Raw genomic sequence first — 20,607 nt, forward strand, 5'->3', positions numbered from 1 at the left:
CCATTTGAACTGACTCGAGTTACTGTGTGACATGTTATAGTTTCCCATAATAATGGCATAGACCAGGGGTTCCCAACCTTTTGGCACTCGCGACTTGAAAATGTAATTGATGAAATAAAATTAATGTTATCCCAAGCTACTTCTAACAAGGCTACACGACTCCCCTGCTAAGGCTTTGTGACCCCTTGGGTGGTCGCGACCCACCGGTTGGGAACCCCTGGCATAGACAAACTGGTGCACTGCTTCTAGTGTAGCAGGTTTATTTTATTCAGACAACCTGATTCAACATATGATTTTTCACTTGATTGCTATTACTACAGATTTAATTACAGACATATCTAAAACAAAACTGGTGAAATTATACTAACTAGTGTGATCCACCACAAATTTATTAATCAGTTTTTTCCCTAATTGTTAAGTTTACATTCTATGTTATAGATGTTAATAAGTGGAGTTCTGAAAAGAAATATTGCTGTGATGATAGTAGCCAGGATACAATCCAGTCTTTTTGTGAGAAAGGGGATTTCCTTCATTAGAACTTGAATCAAACCTTTGATTTCTTTCAAGAGGGTCAGCCAAATCATGTTGACTTTTTGCTGTGTTAACTGTAGTACAAATTTCAGTCTTCTTATCTGGCATGATCTATTACAAATAGATTGATAATAGTCTTTTATGCTGCTGAACTTTCAACATTTGTTGGTCTCTTTGTTTCTCTAATGTATTGGAGTCCACATTCACAAAGGATGTTATAAGTAGTTTACGTTTTACATTGGGGCTTCAGCTTGTTTGGTGTGTACTGTGACCAAATTGTGTTATGGCTTCTGAATGCTGATGTGGGATAATTTTAAAATTTTCCATTTCCTTGATGCTTTTTAACAACTTTTATTTTTCCTCTGATCTTATCTCAGGAAATTTTATGCTGGGAGGTAGTTTTTATTGTGGTTACATCTTATTTATTTCTTTGACAAGGATTCGAACCTGAGATCTCTTGCATGCCAGTGAGTATTATACCAACAAGTAATGAATTGTTTAAAATGAGTAACAAACTAACACAGTCTTATATTATCATAAATAAGGCCCTGTAATGATACCAAATTATTTTATGGTTGTTTCATTTATTTCCTCATCTTGGATTTGAACCCAAGACCTCTCACACCAGGGTACTGGCTACCAACAATGCTGAAGGGTTAATCTCCAAGTGTGTGCTATTGGGACACTTTTTAAAATCTCAAACTAATATAAATACATAGGCAGTAATATAAGCCCTAAGTAATGTATAATTACAGCTAAGTGGTCAGTTTATCATTAGTAAAATATATTTTTAAAAAAAGAACATTACAATGGACAATGCACTAGTATATTGTTTTCAACATGATAGTACCTTCTGCTTTTGTTACCATAAGTTTATTAACATATAATTATGAAATAGTTCCAAATGCCCTCTGTTACTCCTTGCAATTCAACTGGAAGTTGACTTTCCCAATTTCTGAATAATCTCATACAGACTTAATAATATTCATATTTGGGCAAGTCAAGCCAATTTTAGAAATGTTCCATTAATTTTTTTTTCCCTCTTAAAAATACTGTTTTGCAGAAAGATAAATCCCTGCCCTGAGGGAATGATAAAATGGATAAAGAGTGTATCTATCTCAAGATTGGGTGAAAATTTTTTTGTTGGCATCCATTAACACTGGCTGATAATACAGTCTCTCATTTGTACCAGCCCATCATGTTTTACTGTAGATGCCATACGTTGACAGTGATATTTATTTATTTGTCATCAACAACTTGAATTTGGATCATCTGTAAAATGAATCTTTTGTTTGACATTTGATGTCCATTTCAACTTTTTTGGTTTAGTTCTTCTGTAGGTAAGGTTTAAATGTGTAATTAGAGCATAATCATTTGTAACATTTTTTACTAGATTTGTGTATTATGAAAGGAATGTGCTTTGAGTTTTTTACATCACTTTTGATTTGTTTGGGCTTTTTAATTCTACTGTTTCTCTTATCAACGGTACTAGTTTTATAAACCATAAAGTGTTTACGCAGCTCATTTTTGAAATATGAAATTTTGCCTCAATATGTTGCATGATTTCAACAGTTACAACTTACATAGTTACTGAAGTATTTAAATGTATTATAAAACATCAATGGAAACTGTTGTGAAAACGTTTTATTGTGCAACATATATAGAAAAAAAGGGATAACTTATAAACTTTGGTCACTTAAACCAGCATTAGATTAACATTAGCAGAATAAAACAGACCTAAAACTGGTGATGTAACCAAGAGAAGCAGAAAATTCTCACCTTTTCTGTGACAGCTTTCCATATTCTAGTATTACACAGCACCACATCTACACCACCATTTGTGATCTCATTAAAAAACAACAAATTGTGCTTTAAATCAAAACAGTCATAAATGCCATAAAGTTTAAAAAAACAAAAATTAATCCATCAGTGATATCAGTTTGGCTGCCTAGACTATAATCTCCAAGACTATTCATATATCATGATACAATAGTTATTTCTGTTAAGTCTTGGTACTGGAATTTTGGAAAGTGACTGTGGATGACCAGTGATAATTATCACTAATGTTTTATTTATGGATAAAATCTCAGTCAACATATTAATATTCTATGCTAGAGGTACATCCAATACACCACTGAACCCAGTGAGGCTAGATGGATGTAATGAAATGTTTTTTAACTATTTTACTCTATTTTTTATTCATAAATAAAATATTATTTGACAGAGTTCTTCTATGAAAAATATATGTCAACTTGGTTTTCATACCACAGTCTTCAAAGACATTTAGACATCCTGATATTCTAGCTTCCTTTGTGACAATGTTGTTATAACAAATTTGAAATGTGGCATCAGTGCCTTTCAACTGGACTTTTATTAAAGGAAAACATTTAGACACTCTGATGTGCTGGCTTCTTCTGCCACAATCAAGTATCAGAAGTCTCAAATGTCTTAGTGAATGTGCAACGTTGAGATAAAATCAGAATAAAAACTATATTTGTAATAAGTAAACTCAGTGCACAATAAGTCAACTTGAGGTTAAACATTTTCTCCAGGAATTTAATCACAAAATGTGTTAATTACGATTTGGCAGAGTTACTCCTTTAATAATAAGAATAAAAAAACAAGATGGTTTTTATAATGTGACTCTTATGATAGTTATGAACATTTTCATTTCCTAATATGGTAACTATTTCAGCTAAAGTCTTCCTTTTTTTTTTTTTTATAAATGTGGAATGTACAAGCAGTTAAACCATTAATTTTCAACTTAGCTTCTAAACCAGATTCTTAATCTACATATTATCACTCACATCAGGAATTTAGAATTTGAAAACAGTAAGAGAAAACAAGTAAATATTTAAACAATTATTACCAGCAAATTCCCAGTAATACTTATAAACATTTCATTCTCCACTTATAATAACAACCATATAAAGATCCTTAATTATATTATATCGAAAATGCAACTCATTTAAAAAATTCAGAAGGAGTTGAAACCTTGAAATAACTACATAATAAACATACATATTTGACTTTACAGGAATGTGCATTTGAGACAAAAAATATAGACTTATAAACCACGTGACTAGATCTAATTTTCAGAAAAATTGAGATCATTAATAAAGAAGTTATGGGAGTTCAGATTGGCACAAATAGTACAATTTTGTGACTAGGTTCACATTCTTGACTAGATCTTTTACACCACTACAACAACATACTTTGTTATAAAAAATAGACTTTCAACTTTCAGATATTCACAGCATGCAAGAAAAGACCCGTGATGATGAAGGTCTAGACTAGAAAGTGACTTTCAGAAATATGAATTATTTGCAACACCTCAAAAGCCACATACTACACTGGATATGTAGCATGTTGGAAAAAAGCCCACTTTTAAACAAAAAGCAACTTTGAAAACTTTAAATATTAGTATACATCTTTTACAACCTTCAGATCAAGATATAAAAGCTTGAAAAACATTATTACTTTATCTATCTACACCATATTACCTTCACCAACATGCACTCCCAAACATACTAGGTGAGCAAATCTGGAAGCTCTGCTTCAGTCACTGAACCAAAATTATAGTAACCCAAAACCCAAGCTTAAAGTATGTAGGACCAAGAATCCTAGGTTAGAACCCAGACTTCTCAGCCATTTAATTCTTTAGTGCTTGTTGCAAGTTTTCGTCATTTCGAATCTCGGACTTCAGCTTGACAAATTCCCTGGCTACTTCATCATTGGTCCGCTGTGAAAGTATTCGCAAAATTGTCCAGCCTGTTTCATCCATGTGTATGCGACGAGCGAGAGGGAGCCAACATGCACAGCTTCCTTGTTCTATAATGTCTCGGAGCTGCATAACAGCCACACCCACTAGTCTGTCGTCTCGAGCGAAGCAGTAGTCTTTGACACAAACATGTAGCTCGAACGATGAAGGCTCTTCTTCATTTCCAATAATACTGAAATAAACATTCAACTCATAGATAACAGCTTTATTTACCTTACATGACACGTTTTATTGGTGAATCAAGTATGAAAAGAGAAGGAGTAATCAGTCTGAAACTGATTCTAAAGATCAGTAAAATATATGGTACATGCAAGAAGGTAACTCTTGGTTCACAAGACAATTGTATATCCTCAAAATTATTTAATACATGTGACAATCTTAGGGTTTGTTCAGTTGATGGTGTACTAAACAGTGAAACAACTGAAATGCAAATGTTCAACCTCAATATAAAGCAATCCATTGTTTAAAGAATTAATAAAAAGTATTTCAAGTTTTGATTTTAAAAATAAATAACAGTAAAGTGTTTTATGATGAACTTAGTTGTCCTATTTTAGTGCTATTAATTATCAGTCATGTTAATATTTTAATATTAGATGTCTTTCCATATCCCTACTAATGATAAAATTTGTGAAAGTGGGCCAAAATTAAAAAAACAAGCACACAGTTGTCTGTACAGACATTCTCTCTAAAGCTGAAAAGAAAATAGTGTAGAACATTTCTAAACTCCAATAAATGTTTTCTGTATGAAAGTAAACTTTATTTCATATATCATGTTTAATGTTATGTAGAGTAACTCAGTCTGGCTATCATTAAAACAATCTGTGAGAGGTATGATGCACTAAACGTCCTAAGGATAATTCTTAATATTAAATCACATATCTGTATAATGATGCATTAGACGACATAGAAACATGATATTACATTACAAGTTATAACAACATGGCACAATTAAACTGTTTATTGGCCAACAATGTTTGCAGTTAAAAGTAAAACTTATTAAACTTCAATTAAATACAAGATCTATTACTGAAAAACAACAAGGTCTTATTCTATTATCTTCACATGAAACATTTCTTTTTGCTGAGCTCCTATACGTGATCAATTAGTTCATACTTACAAATGGAAAGTTTCGTTGTATTTTGGAGACCAGTTATTGTTTTTCGATTTAGTAGCATGTTTCCGTTTCTTGTTGCTCAGATTGGGACCTATCAGGTTGACTTCGACAAATGGTCGAAACATGCTGGTGTTTGGCCAGCGAAGGTCGTTTGCTGCAACCACTAGAAAACATTACCAACGTTAATTTGGCTAGTCAAAAAAAAGAAGAAAGAAAGAATAGTAAAACATAAACTATATACTTCTGTAATTATAAAAGTTTTACAATGTACTGTGCAGCAGTGTAGAACATGGAGCATGAACCTGTGTACGTGAAAGCAGTAACTCTGGCATCTGGTCAATTAAATGTAACTTGTATGGTTCTGCTATGTGAATCTGCAATATGCCAAGGGACATATTAGTATATAGTGTTCCATTTGTATTGTGTTAAATCTGTTACCAAAAATAACATCAGGTTTTGCAAAATGTAAAAAATAAAGCTGTATATTGCCCAGAAAGAAACCAAAGCTGCTAAAAGAGGAACCATCTTAAAAATGAACCAATACAAAAATGGTTACTGAGAACTACATGTATTGTATGTGTTGTTGGATATAACACAGTGGTGGTACTTTCCATAAGCTCAGAGTAGCATTAAAAAAATTCAATCTGGGATTTTTTTTTGGCTTTTCACCCATCATGCTAGTTCTCTATAAAATATTTAGTTTACTGAAAACTACATGTACTGTATGTATTGTTGCTTTATTTTACTTGCTTAATCTTCTTTAAACAGATAGCTACACATCTAATTACAATGCGTTAAGTGACACAAGGATGCACACATTACCATAAGTATTATTCCATTTCTATGAGTGACAGGACAACTAGTTAACAGATCTTCAGTTATTTTTCTAAAAAAGGTGTTCCTCTAGGAATGCTTATTACTATTTTTTTAATAAACAAATTATTATTTATTTACAATAGTAACTATTTCTGTAAGGAAGAGATGAATGAGAAATATACATTTTTACAGGTAACCAGAGGCATACCGTCAACAGTGGACCAGTATCTTTTTAAAACTGCCTCACTGCCACAATGCTGTGTTAGTATGGTTACAACCCATCAGTCACTAGTACAATCATTAAATATTTTTTATGGTACCACTAATCATGCATGTAGTTCTCAGAATTATCACTGGTTGAGATACTAGTCTATCTACAATTCTGACCAACAAGGAAGCTTCTTATCACTCTTAGAGATTTCCTTCCTGAAACAGTGAGATTTGGTAAGCAGTCATGTTAGCTGCAAGATAGAGAGAAATTCAATTTTTATAATTAACTTATAATCAAAAAGTGAAATTTTTCCGTGTAATAACTTAAAATCCTACATTCATAACAGTTCACTTGAATTTTCCAACGTCTGTATTTTAATTAAACTTACTATGTGTACAACAGAAACAACTGAAAATTTGTTTTCAGGAAAATGTAATAGTTTAGCACACTATGTTTCCTGTTTTATCTAAAAGGCTGTTTATTCACTTTTTGTTTTGGTTTTTACTATTTTCTTGGATACAGAAGACCTTCGAGGTCAAGAACATTAGTTTCAACTGCACATTTTAGACCATCTTAAAGCCATCCAGCTTTTCATGGCCTGAGGAGATCCTTGACCTACACTTATTTTTACTTGTCGTTTTCTGGTTTGGTCCCAGTTTATAAAGTTCTTCATACCCCTTGGGGCAACAAAAGCTTTTACCAAACAGTTTACCCTCTTTTATCTCAAGACAGCAGGTTAACCTGAAGTTGACCTAAGAAGGTCGAAACATTATTCTCTGTTTTAATATCCATACCAGCAATCTTCAGATACATTTATACTTCAAGTGGGTTTCTCATCATCACTAATTTACTCTCATCTTCAAAAGCAACATTAAAAATATGACAAAAGCTGAAAATTCAACTTTTTAAACATATTTTTAAATTTAATTCCACAGTACCAACTTTTATATCAAAGTGTAGTCAAATAATTCAATATCATGTAGCTCTTTTTGGACCAGAGTTATCAAAAACAGTAAACAAAGAACACATTTTTACGTACATTGGTGCATGTAATATTATTTAATTATTATGCACTTTATAAGTTTACAGTTTAAAGATTTACTTCATAAATTGATTAGGTTTTTTGCAACTGAAGTTAGATACATTTTGTTCCTCTAATAATATTTATCAAGCATATGTTTTTTCAAAGCCAAGTACGCACTGTTTATTTAAAAGCATATGTTTCATATACATTTTATTTATCTTGGCCTTGATATTGCTAGACAAAACCATCGTTGTAATAAATGAAATGTTTGTCAACTGTACAACTGTCTTTGATTTCCTTAATTCAAGTATTATGGAGTTTCACCAAGTACAACTGATTTCAAGTATTAATTATATAAAATGACTGTTCATTACAATTACCTACTTCTAATTCCAAGTAGTAAATATCCACATATGAAAGATACTGGTTTAAAACCTTTGAATTTAAAGGTAACTTTTTATACTGACAAAAGTTTGTTTTTGTTTTGTTTTAGTACAAAATGGAGTGTTTGTGTTCTCTCCACCACAGGAAACCAAATCTTGGATTTAAACATTGCTAGTCTGTAAACTTATCTCTAAATCCACTAATGAAAATACTGCCAAAGTAAAGAAGTCTTTAAAACCGACAAAGAAAATATTTTGATGTTCAACATATTGTTGTACATGATCAGAGTATAATTCAGGTAAATTATAAAAACAGTTTTTATCATTAGAAAATAAAACAAACGTAATTTAAAAAAACAAATTCTCGTTACCTTTAATAGTAATTTTATGTTCTCCAGTGCCTGGATGAGTGAAGAGATCAACTTGAACAGATACTTCACCCACACTTCCTTCCTCACTGGCTGGAATCTCTGTAAAATACCACAAACAGGTGTTTTATTATAGTACTAACCATGTTTGCTGAAGAAAAGGAAAGACCTGTTCTGGAATACTGTAAGAAATACATATTAAATGTTTTATTATTTTACAAAAGTTATGTTGCTTCACATTAATAAACCAGGCCACACATCACATTTAGAAGTAAGGTGAAACAACTCTATTGTTTATAGCCAAAAAAACCAAAGTTTCATCTAAAATATGGAATAATACATACTCAGGTACTATAATTTATAAAGCAAACTACATTTTCAAGTATATATTCAACTACCCATTAAGTATCCTACTTGTGAACAGACCTCTAACTGCTGAGGTAGAACAGGCATAAATATATATTTTGTGCATCTGTACTTTTGTGAGTATTTTTTCAAGGATATAAAACATATTAGAAATTGTCATCAGTTTTCACTGAAATATTGGTGTCACTCAGGATGTATAATACTTTTTATACATTTAAATGCCCTTGAGATAACATAGAGCAACATGTCCAGTTTGTTTTGAAAACTCTGTGCAAACTTTCTGGTATATTGAAGGAATCAGTAGATGCTATAGATATTTCCTTGATGATTTTCATTCCAGATCAAAACTTATCATCCTTGCATCTGATCTTACTTACCTGGCCAAATACAGTAAAGAGCTTTACCCTTTCTTGGGTTGCAAGGATGAATGGAAAAAAACGATTCCAACAGCTGCTCCTGATCACCTATTGACTCAGCTTTTACTACCGAGTGGTTCTGTACCTTCTGTTGGTTAAATAACACTTTACAGTTCCTTACAGTTATGGTGACAGTACATTTTAAGCATAATACAGAATGCTACTGAAGTTAGCTGACCTGGATAATAATTTTAATTGTTTCTAATTAATGTTGAAATGTATGTGAACAGTATATCTACACAGCACGCAGATGACCAGGTAACAACATGTTTTAGTTCTCCATGTCAAATATCATCTACACAAAAGATATTTAAATATGGGGCAACTATCCCTTTTTGGCAGCTATACATATCTCTAAACAGATGTGCAGAGTTATAATTTTCTTATGTGGAAAATGTATGTCTGATAGGTATTTTCCTTTTTCACAACATTGGCTTTTACCATTTTGCACTGCCCTCTATATACAAACATTTTTTTTTTTTGATTGCTTCAACCCTTCCACACCTATTTATCAGAATCAACATGTCTCTCATAAAAGTTATCATTCATCATCTCTCAACAAATAAAAGAGTACTACTATTACAGGATGTACGTGGCTCCTTCTATGTATCAATACCAAACCATCACTTTGATATTTGGAAGAAGACATAAACACTGGGAGATTTGGGGAAAAGGGTGTTCAGTTTGAGCGGTAGGAGGTACCTATCGGAAATACATTTTCAATGTAGGAAAATTATAACTTCGAACGTGTTACTTCCCCTCTTCTCCCAAAAGTGGTTAGAATTCCACATTGGAAAGAGAGAGGGACTAGTGTGAGGGAAGAACAGACATACACCCCAAAGCATTCAAAGGATACCTGTGTAGATGAGAAAATCAGATCTTAAGATCTGAATAGGAATAGCATCATTTCTGGTCAAGATTTACTCTTTGTCCATTTGTGTAACGTGTAAGGATTCAGGGCAGAAAATGAGAGGATCACATTTGAATGGGAGAGGATAAGTCAGGAAAGTGATACCAACCAGGTAAATAGGGAAACACAATGCCACAGAAGTGGGTGATGAAGTTACGGTTCAATAGTGGTACACAGAGGGAGTTACATGCATCATGTGATAGTAACAGTCTCCTACTGGTGGAGAGATAACCTGTGATAATTTGCATGAGAGACAGGCTGGAATCTTTGATTCCAATAAGGGTAGAAAGTTTGTGACATGCATTATAAAAACGTTTGTGTATAAAGGACAGCACAAAATGGGAAAAACTAATCTTGTGAGTAAAGGGAAGTACTATATTGGAATCTCTCTTTCTTCTCTCTGTAGTTGTTACTGTGTAGATAGTTTCAACCAATGTGCTAAGTGTGGGATAGTTGAAATCAATCATAGCCTTTGTTGGTTCAGGTTTAAGAAAGAATGACATGTGTAAAGTGCAAATGTCACCAGGAAAAGGTATGAACGTTAAATGAATAAACATGAACACATTTATTTATTTTTCATGATGCTTCAGTTTACTTTAAGATATTTGATTTCACACAAACTAATTCATATGTCATTATCAAAACCTTAGAATACTTACTTGTTGGAATTTGAATTATCTATCAAAAGCAATAAACTGAATCTTAAAAGTTGATACATGTTCAATATTTATCATATTTTTTATGATGAAGAAATATATTTATAATGTTTTGAAATACAAAATACAATCATTGTGACAAAAGCAACAATTTGAGATAAATTCACAAAGTTCTAAAGAAAATTTACACTAAGTTTAAGTCACCTAAAATGTCTTGAGTCTTTATATCCACAGGATCTACCTTGTTGGTTTGACATATTTTTAATGAGTTTTACTTGTAAACTGAAACACTTGCTTTTCACAGAATTCTTTTTTGAAAATAAAAAAATCCTTAAAATGTTACTGGAACAGCTATATTCCTTGTTTTATAAATGAAACATTAAGTTTAAATACAATAACTTACATGTTTAGTCATATAAAATTTTGATCAAAGTTGCAGCAGTAAAAAAAAAATAGAGTAAACAAAAAATTGGTTGGATGGAAAACCAACTTATTCTGTCTTGATTAAAGTGATTTGTGTGAAGGAAGAAACAAAGTACAAGATCACTTCTAAATATTACAGACACTTCAGTTTTCTTTAACGTATTGTGACACACAGTTCAATATTTTAAATTGTTTTGTTCACCTACTACAGATACCTTGGTAAAAGTTTAAGTATTTGAGAAACTGAGTGACACAATTTTAAATAAAACATGCTACCTTGTTTGGTCTGTGTACTACACAATTTTAAATAAAACATGCTACCTTGTTTGGTCTGTGTACTGCACAATTTTAAATAAAACATGCTACCTTGTTTGGTCTGTGTACTACACAATTTTAAATAAAACATGCTACCTTGTTTGGTCTGTGTACTGACAATTTTAAATAAAACATGCTACCTTGTTTGGTCTGTGTACTACACAATTTTAAATAAAACATGCTACCTTGTTTGGTCTGTGTACTGACAATTTTAAATAAAACATGCTACCTTGTTTGGTCTGTGTACTGACAATTTTAAATAAAACATGCTACCTTGTTTGGTCTGTGTACTGACAATTTTAAATAAAACATGCTACCTTGTTTGGTCTGTGTACTGACAATTTTAAATAAAACATGCTACCTTGTTTGGTCTGTGTACTACACAATTTTAAATAAAACATGCTACCTTGTTTGGTCTGTGTACTGACAAATGTTTTGATCAGAGTGTCAGTTGTCTGCGTATAGAGCGACAAGGCGTAACGTAACGACTGAAGTTCAGCACTCTTGTCTAAGAATGCCTTCTTCAGTCCATTTCCATTAGCATGAAAGTACTGTTTAATAGTATCCAAGGCCACATCCAACACAGCACACTGCTTAGGTGTAAGATTTTTCTCTACTTCCTGAAAAGAAAAGGAACAGACTTGTATTAATACAGTAAAACAAGTTTGTCAAGAAGTGCTTCTTTTACAACTTAAAAAAGACTGTCAAAAGTCATTTTAAATGTAGATAGACTGATAATTAGAGATGGTAAATAGCACGAACACAGAAACAAAAAACAAGGTAGGTGTTATCAATGTTCATGGCTCTACACCATAACATACATACAGAAACAAAAACAAGACACATGCCATCGATGTTAATAGCTCTACGTCATCATAAAAACAACAAAAACAAATTTCAAACAAAAACTTGTCTAATCTATGGAAGAATGTGAGAAAGGAGTAAAGTCCAACATGCTGTATAATTCATGTTATTTACTCACCATAACACCTAATGTTGGTAACCTGTTTGCTGTCACATGGTTTCTGAATAATCTAGACATATCTTCAATTTTGGCATTTGGCAGGTTGGGCAAGATCAGCTAAGAAAAGGAAAGAGTGACAGAGAGAAAGGCAGAGAACATGATTTAGTATAAGCTTTCTAGAGAACATGATTTGGTATAAGCTTTCTAGAGAACATGATTTGGTTCAAGCATTTAATTCAGTGGTTCCCAACCTGTGATTCTTGGACCCCTGTAGGTCCATGGAGGTAATACCATTTCATTAAAAAATTAAGTTTTTAATATTACTGTTTTTTTAATTGCACAATCAGTGATATATGTCTCTTATTTAATAGTGAAAAATTGGAAAATGAGTTAATTATAAGTTAATAAAAACAGTTTGTTCAGTATACAGAATTTTTCAAAAACCTAGGATCTTTGGAGAGGGGGGATAATAAATGGGGTTCCTTGTGATAAAAAGGTAAGGAACCACTGATTCAAAATCACCATTCTAGAGAATATGATTTTGTATATGCCAGGCCTCAACAAATCCTGAGTGCCAGGTCACCATGGAGACTTCACATTTCATTGTGCCACCTAGTATTTTCTTCCATTTCATTCAAATCTAGAACAATTCTGGGTTCTCAGAAGTCTGGAACTATGTTCATGTTTCATGAGTCCTAAATTGAATGTAAATATTAATGGCAGATTTATCACTTCTTCACTTTATTTTAGAAATGAAGTGTTGCAGTTGTATAACACATTACTAAATTTGTGCCATTTTGTTTTTCTTCTTTCTGTCAATTCAACCAATCAGTGCATATGTTTGGACTTAGATGGACCAAAGACAGTTAAGTTCAGACAACACTATCAAGTTTGTTCACATCATGTGATTATCAGCATGCAGTTGTTGCTATGTAAATAAATATATATATGCTGGTGCCTTAGTTATTTGCGGTGTTCCAAGGAAAGCAAAAAATCATGGATAACAGAAACAGTAGATAATTGATTAATTAGAGTACTAGCTAGTTCACTGTTTAATCTAATTCAAAATTCAATTATAATATTTTTGCTGTTGTTTAATCAAATTATCATGAAAATTTATAAACGTCATCGCAGTCATAACGATAAAAGCCAAGTCAGTCACGCTCAATTTCTCCAAAGTTTGAGAGTTACAAGAGTCCAGTTCCACTTACTGTCCTATAATGCTTCCCCTTTTGAGCACCCATTCCAATTTTAGTTGAATTTAATAACTAGCATTGGCATAAATAGCTCCTAAAGTTTAGCACTTTCATCTGCTGTAGACACAGAAGTGCATTTGCATTCTATTAGTGCTTGTGAAATATCAGTAAAAAGTTAGTGCAAATCTATGCTTGGGAATTATTACAAAAAAGCCTTTGTTAAAACGTACTAAAGGCATAAATTATATGTAGAGAAGATAGTGCGTAACTGGAAAACATTCCAAAAGAAATTTGTGAAGGATTTATTATCATATATCTATTTTAATATTGATGTTTAAGTTAAATTTATATTTTGAGATGTATATACCTTATACTGTTAAATTTGTATTGTGAAATTCCTGCCTACTCTATAAAGTTGTAGAAGATTCTTGACTGTAAGAATCAACAATATATGTGTGTACATAAACACTAGTGTATTATCAGTATTGTTGTGCAAGCTGAAATGTCTAGAAACTCTCTTATCACCTATAAATGTGACCAATGTGATGTGCCAAGAAATAGTTTATATTACTGGTTTGCTATAGTTAGTATACTAAAAACATTGGAAGCTATAACTGTGATTAACACTTAGTAATCGGGAAGTGCAGATATTTTGACTGGGAACATTCATGGATATTGAACATTACAGACTTCAGCGGATTCACATTGGACATTAATATTTTTACAAAAATATTATCATCAGTAGAAAAGTCGATACAGAGCTAGCTAGCTCTCATTAAGTGAATTGTACCTATATCAACTCAAAATTAGTTTACTTACTGTAAACCCCCAATAAGATATCCAGTTACAGACCAGATAAATGACTCAGCATTGTTTGTAAGCTTGTAAAACTTTGGTAATAACTTTTACAATAATAGTTATTACAAACCAAATTATTACTTGTATATTAAAATATATTTGTATGTATCAATCTTGTTGGCAAATATCATAAATTTGATAAATATTGACATTGAAATAACTTCTAAATTTAAATTATCATTAAATGCAGTTTCAGACTATTTCAAATAGTAACATAATAACTGGAACAAGCATCTGTGGTTAAAGGATGTTTAGGTGCAGTATAGAACAGCAGGCAAAAATTGAAGCTCAGTGAAATCTAATAAATTTTAATGTGTATTTTCTGTGTTTTTGTATGCTATCTTTTTAATCAGTAATACAACAAAGTTAACCAAGCCACAAATACTTTATATTCTTGTCTTAACAGCTTAAAATAAAAGAAACAAGGCTAGACTTGAACCAGCCAACTTATGATTTGAATGCTCATCAAATCCTGCATGTGAAAACCCCAGATGTAACATCTGGACTTTGGTAATCAAAATTAAGTTGTGAGCAACAATTTTTCCAAAAACATATATTGTCTAAAACGTTAATGATGCAATTATTTTGGAAAAAAAACAAACAAACATAATCTAGGATCATGGATAAGGGAGGCATGGATAATCAAGGAACTTGTGTAGTCCCCATTTCTCACTACAAATAGTAATGAAGTTTGGTGAGGCACAACTGGCTTCCGAGTTTTGAGCTAGCTGCTAAAAAAAATATTTGTTGAGGCCTGGTATATTCATTCTAGAATATGATTTAGTACAAGCCTCATAGAGAATATGATTTAGTTTAGGCATTTTAAAACATGATTTAGTAAAGTATTCTAGAACATGATTTAGTATAAGCAATCAAAAGAACATGATTTAGTATAAGCATTTTAGAGAATGTGATTTAGCATAAGCATTCAAGTAAAAATAAAACATGGTTTAGTTTATGTATTCTAGAGATTTAACATAAGTATTCTAGTAAGCATTCTAGAACATGATCTAGTATAAGCATTGTAGAGAACATGATCTAGTATAAGCATTCAGATAAAGACGAAACATGATTTAGTACATGTATTATAGAACAAGAATTACTATAAGCATTGAAGAGAACATGAAACAGGATTTAGTAATTTATTCTAAAGAACGTGATTTATGATAAACATACTAGGGAAATGATATAGTACATGCATTCCAGGGATCATGATTTAATATGTTCTAGAGAACATGATTTAGTATAAGCATTCAAGAGCATTATTTAGTACAGGTATTCTTGAGGACATGAAACATGATTTATTGTAAACATTATTTCTCTGAATAAATATTTTATTTGAACTTGGTAGTTTAGACAAAATAAACTATGAAAACAATATGCAAGAAAATGTCTTATTGTGGCCTTTCTATGTGGTATGTTTGACAAAATCAATTTTGAAGACAGAATAAAAGACACGGAAAATTGATTTATAACTTTTGAAAGTATTTTAGAAGGTTCTAATCTACCTGTTGTTTGAACCCATTTTTCTAAGTTAACATAATTTTAAGTAAAAGAATATATTTAGATGATATCAAAATGGCAATCTGAAGATATAAAAACTGTCAGTATTTAACAGGCTCAGAGACATTACCCTGGGAAACAAAATGTTTAGAAAAACTATGATTAAATGCAGCATTCAAATTTGAAATACAATTTCTGGTTCAGTAGATTTTCCATGATTAATTACTAAATAAATACAACAGGCAGGAAAAACATCACACATTTAATTTTGGTTCTTACAAGATTTTTCAAAAGCATCTCTGGGAAGAAAAAGTGCTAAATCAACTTCCTTAAGTTATGAATGTTAATTTTTAGATCCAAAGTATTAATAATTAATAAAATGAATGAAGTTTGATAGCTGTTCTTTACATTTAGCAGTAACAGTTAAGATATCAGTAAGCAACCAGTAGTGTTGGAATAACTATGTACATTGCTAATGTGATAAGTGATACTTTAAGGAAGAGGGAGAAGAAAAAACAACAACACCACTAATAAGATTTGATCCTCCTATTATTGTGCATAAATTACTGAAACATATTTCATTATAAATTAAAAAATTCATCTCTAAAATGTCTTATACCAACATCAATTGAACATTTCATAATTCACACCCTCAGGGTTATATTAAGTTTCCAAAGACAAAATATAGCCATGTTCCATTTATTCAGAAAAATATATTAAAAAACAAACAAACAAAAAAACTTACATTTTTTTCTGAGATTGGTGGCAAAACAACAGTTTTTTCCATTGTGTGCATCACAATTTTCCATAATTCCTGGAAAGAAAATCAAGTTCTTTAAACAAATATAGTATTAAACTATTATTTGTGCCACTGTCTTTTTAAGTTTATGAGCTGCATAGCTCTTTTAATTACTATATAAACTATATTATTGTGAAAGGTTTCTTAATTTAATAAAAAAATGTTAAAGGTATATGTTTGGAAATATTTAAAGAAGAAACATCAAAAACATTTATAAACTTGTTATATATATAGAACTAACAAATCAGTGAAAAGCTTAAATAATATTTCTTACAATTCCTAAAATATGTTTGGAAGTATGATTAAATAACACTTACAATATATTCACACATTTTAAACCTGCAGAGACGAGTCTAAACCTTGTTACATACATACAAACCTGAGTAATATTACATCTTGGGAAACTTTTAAGCTACATTTATGAATACCTAAAGATTGACACAAACCTGGAGTAACTTTTCAGCATATACAGTTATACATTCAAGTGCTACTAACACTATCATGCACATGCAATCATATACCCAAGTGCTACTAACACTATGATGCACATACAATCATATACCCAAGTGCTACTAACACTATCATGCACATACAATCATATACCCAAGTGCTACTAACACTATCATGCACATACAATCATATATCCAAGTGCTACTAACACTATCATGCTTGCAAACACAGTGTTAAAACACAGCCAAAGCTTGAACAGTTCTTTCTCATTAACACGCTGACTTAATAACTTACACCATGACCATTTCCAATATTACTTTGTGTACAAACTAATGGAGAATGGTAAAACACATACCTTGAGAAGCCTTTTCAGAACAGTTCGCTCACAAACTTGGGCAAACATGGTTAATTTTCCATCGAGAATGTCCATAATTGGATGAAGTATGTGATCAGCCTCGGCAGTCACTTCTGACCGCTGTGCATTCTGATTCATTGCCACTTGTCCACTTCCCTTTACAGCAGCAAGCAGCCCATTTAACTCTTGCATACTTTGTTTGATTGTAGACTCCAAACTTGAATTAAAAACAAACAAACTTAGAAACTGAATACAACTGACTTTCATCTAATTTTCTAACATTACTTTTAGGCATAAACCAACAGTATTATTATAGCTGTACCTTTTAAATTTACATTAGTAATAAACTACATATGAAGAAGCACAATAATATCACCTTTACCTATGTAGTTCTGGGCTAATTAGACACACAATTACCACACACACTGCATATCGATTACAAGAACCTGCTTCTCATGTAAAGTCACCATAATTACAGTTATTTCCAGTTCTGTCAAAAAATAATGAGTTATGTACTACTGTATTTTAATCATATTAAATGCTTTAGCGTATACTAATCAAATCTATACTTCTATTTACATGCTAAACAGATATTATTTTCTATCCATTTGCTTATCAGAATTAGTTCTTTCCAGCTATATACTAGCAATAATGCCAAGTTATTAGACTTTTAATTTGGAACTGAATTTTGTTATGCCTACCTGTAATATTAATGAACAGAAGAAATATCTGAAATTAAAGGCACACTGGTATTTTATAAGGATTTTCTCTTATATCTAGATCTCTGTAATAAAAATTAGTTTTTAATTAATACAATACTGAAGTGATTAACAGATTAATACAAAAGTTTGAAGTATTGAATAAAAATTAGACAAAGTAGAAAAATGGGTGCTAATACACAGATTAATATATTTTTTTAAGATACCAGAATACAGCATTTTTTCAGCTTAAAATGTACTACACGTAATCCACGTATGGTATATATATAAAAATGTATATCAATTTGTGTTGACATCACTAGTGGAACTTTATATTGTAGACTATGAGTACACATATATTTACTATTTTCTTAAGTGTGTAACACTTTGAAACATATTTTCACTGGATTAGAAGTAGTTACTGACTAATGAAGATTTTCTACTTCCATAATGCAATGCTTACTTGGTATTTGTAGCAGATTGAAGCCACAAATACATATGATGATTTTAGTTGTCTTTCACTCACCAGTATACCTGAATAACAAGTAGTAAACTAACTGATAGAATGGGCTTCATATTCATTTTTAGAAGTTATCAAATATTTCATGCAATAAAATATACATTTGACACTAAGTCAGGCAGCATCTTTAGGTTATTACTTAACAATTATAACATAATTAATTAATGATCAATAATAATAGTGCATTTGTGAACATGATTTTAGTATAAATTTATAACTTAGGAGTAACATGTAAACCAAATATTGGAAGTAGAAAATTACAAGATTTTGTATTTGATTTGAAATTAAATTAGATCAAAGGTTCTTATTCCTGTTGATGTTTTACTTTCAATCATTATTTTTCACATACAAAAATTCAATAACTTTTGTATTTCCAATATTTCTTTACTTACGTATATATTAACCAAGGTTACAGTTACTTCTAGTTGTATATTAACCAGAATTGCTGACTTTTATAATATATTAACCATAATTACTTATGGATTTGTACTAACCAGAAATAACTACTTACAAATACAAACAAAGTAAAGTTATGGTTAACTTCTAGGTTTTTGTATTTAAAATTACTAGTGATTTGAATCTATGCCTAACAAGAATTAATTGTTGCTAACTGTTTACACTTATTGCTAGCAGCATGTACCTAACAGACACACAGTTTAATGACTAACAGAATTAGTTACTTTACACTTTATAATAACAAGAACTAAAAGCTTCTAGTACCACACTAACCACAATTAGGTACTCTACAGTTATTCAAAGTCAATAATGGACACCTCTGACTTAGAGAAGAAGGTAACAAACTCCAGTTCAAAAATATTAAATACATCACGTACCAGTTTGTAAACATGTAACATGCCATTTTCTTTAAAACAAGTCATACTATTGTTGTAAAATAAAAATATCCATTTTTTTCTTTTTTTCTAACACATAAGTAATATAATTCATTCTAAATGCCTCGTATAATGTATTAAGGTATACCTCTTAGAGTTCCTTAATGCAAAAAATACTGAAATACATTTAGAAATGATTTTTTTTTTATAAACATTTAAATGTGGTACTCGAGAGAAACATTTTGGTCTAGCGGCACCAGAACTAGTACTTTCTGAGTCAATATGTCTGCCCTCAAACTGGTGGTGAGCCACATAAAAGTGTCTGTTAGGATGGATATAGCTCCTGGTTCACCAATTGCCTATCCATGTCCCAGTCAGAGTTACAGCAATATACTAGTAAAGAGTACCAAATTTTATTATATTAACTATAGTCCCATAATTGCATATTAGAAAGACATTCAACTGTACCCTAGCTGACAGGGTAAACTATTAAAGTAAAGACAAACCTGACAGCAAACACTGAGCTCAAATCATCTAGGACGGTGTTTAGTGACTGTTGGAGCTCTTTCAGAATGTTGGCTGCATCATTTTCAAGCTGGAAGAATATTAAAAACGTGTGAGCACTGATAATAAAAACATGAATTCTTATATCTTAGTTATCAGAATGAATCATCCAGTGAGGTGTAAGAAAACAATAAAATGGCTAAAACAGAATAAAAAAATACAATAAAATGTTTTCCTAAATGAAGATAAGTCAATGTACATTGGAATTATATCAAACTGGAAAAAATAATGTTTTCACACTTTTGTAATGTTAAATATTTTTATTAACCAATCAAGTAGTGGTTTTGATCTTCTTATACCAAGGGAAAAAATGATAACTTAGGGGGGGTGGGGAGAAGATTTGTGAAAAATTTTACATTTTTTTCAAGAATTAAAGATCATTAAACTTATGATTTACTTTTATTTGAATATAATTATTTGCATGTGGGATATGCAAGTAATATATGAATATTTTTATATACATAACTATTGTTATGGAATTTTCACTACATCCTGCACTTGCTTTGAGTTTTACTATTTATAGAGTCAAAATTCCTTCATGAAGATAACATACTTA

At 31.2% G+C, this 20,607-nt stretch overlaps 1 protein-coding gene across 1 annotated transcript in view; it reads right to left on the bottom strand.

Annotated features, from left to right (window-relative positions):
• Positions 1-3,287: 3,287 nt before the first annotated feature.
• LOC143239441 (uncharacterized) overlaps positions 3,288-20,607 on the bottom strand; it is a 94,039-nt gene continuing 76,719 nt past the window's right edge. Inside the window, 8 exon segments of the mRNA XM_076480499.1 lie at positions 3,288-4,484; positions 5,430-5,589; positions 8,232-8,330; positions 11,721-11,934; positions 12,297-12,395; positions 16,581-16,649; positions 17,440-17,656; positions 19,994-20,082. Of these exon segments, the coding sequence (XP_076336614.1) occupies positions 4,184-4,484; positions 5,430-5,589; positions 8,232-8,330; positions 11,721-11,934; positions 12,297-12,395; positions 16,581-16,649; positions 17,440-17,656; positions 19,994-20,082 (1,248 nt within the window). The 3' untranslated portion in view covers positions 3,288-4,183.

This window comes from Tachypleus tridentatus, chromosome 13, assembly GCF_004210375.1.
Source record: "Tachypleus tridentatus isolate NWPU-2018 chromosome 13, ASM421037v1, whole genome shotgun sequence".
NCBI lineage: Eukaryota > Metazoa > Arthropoda > Merostomata > Xiphosura > Limulidae > Tachypleus > Tachypleus tridentatus.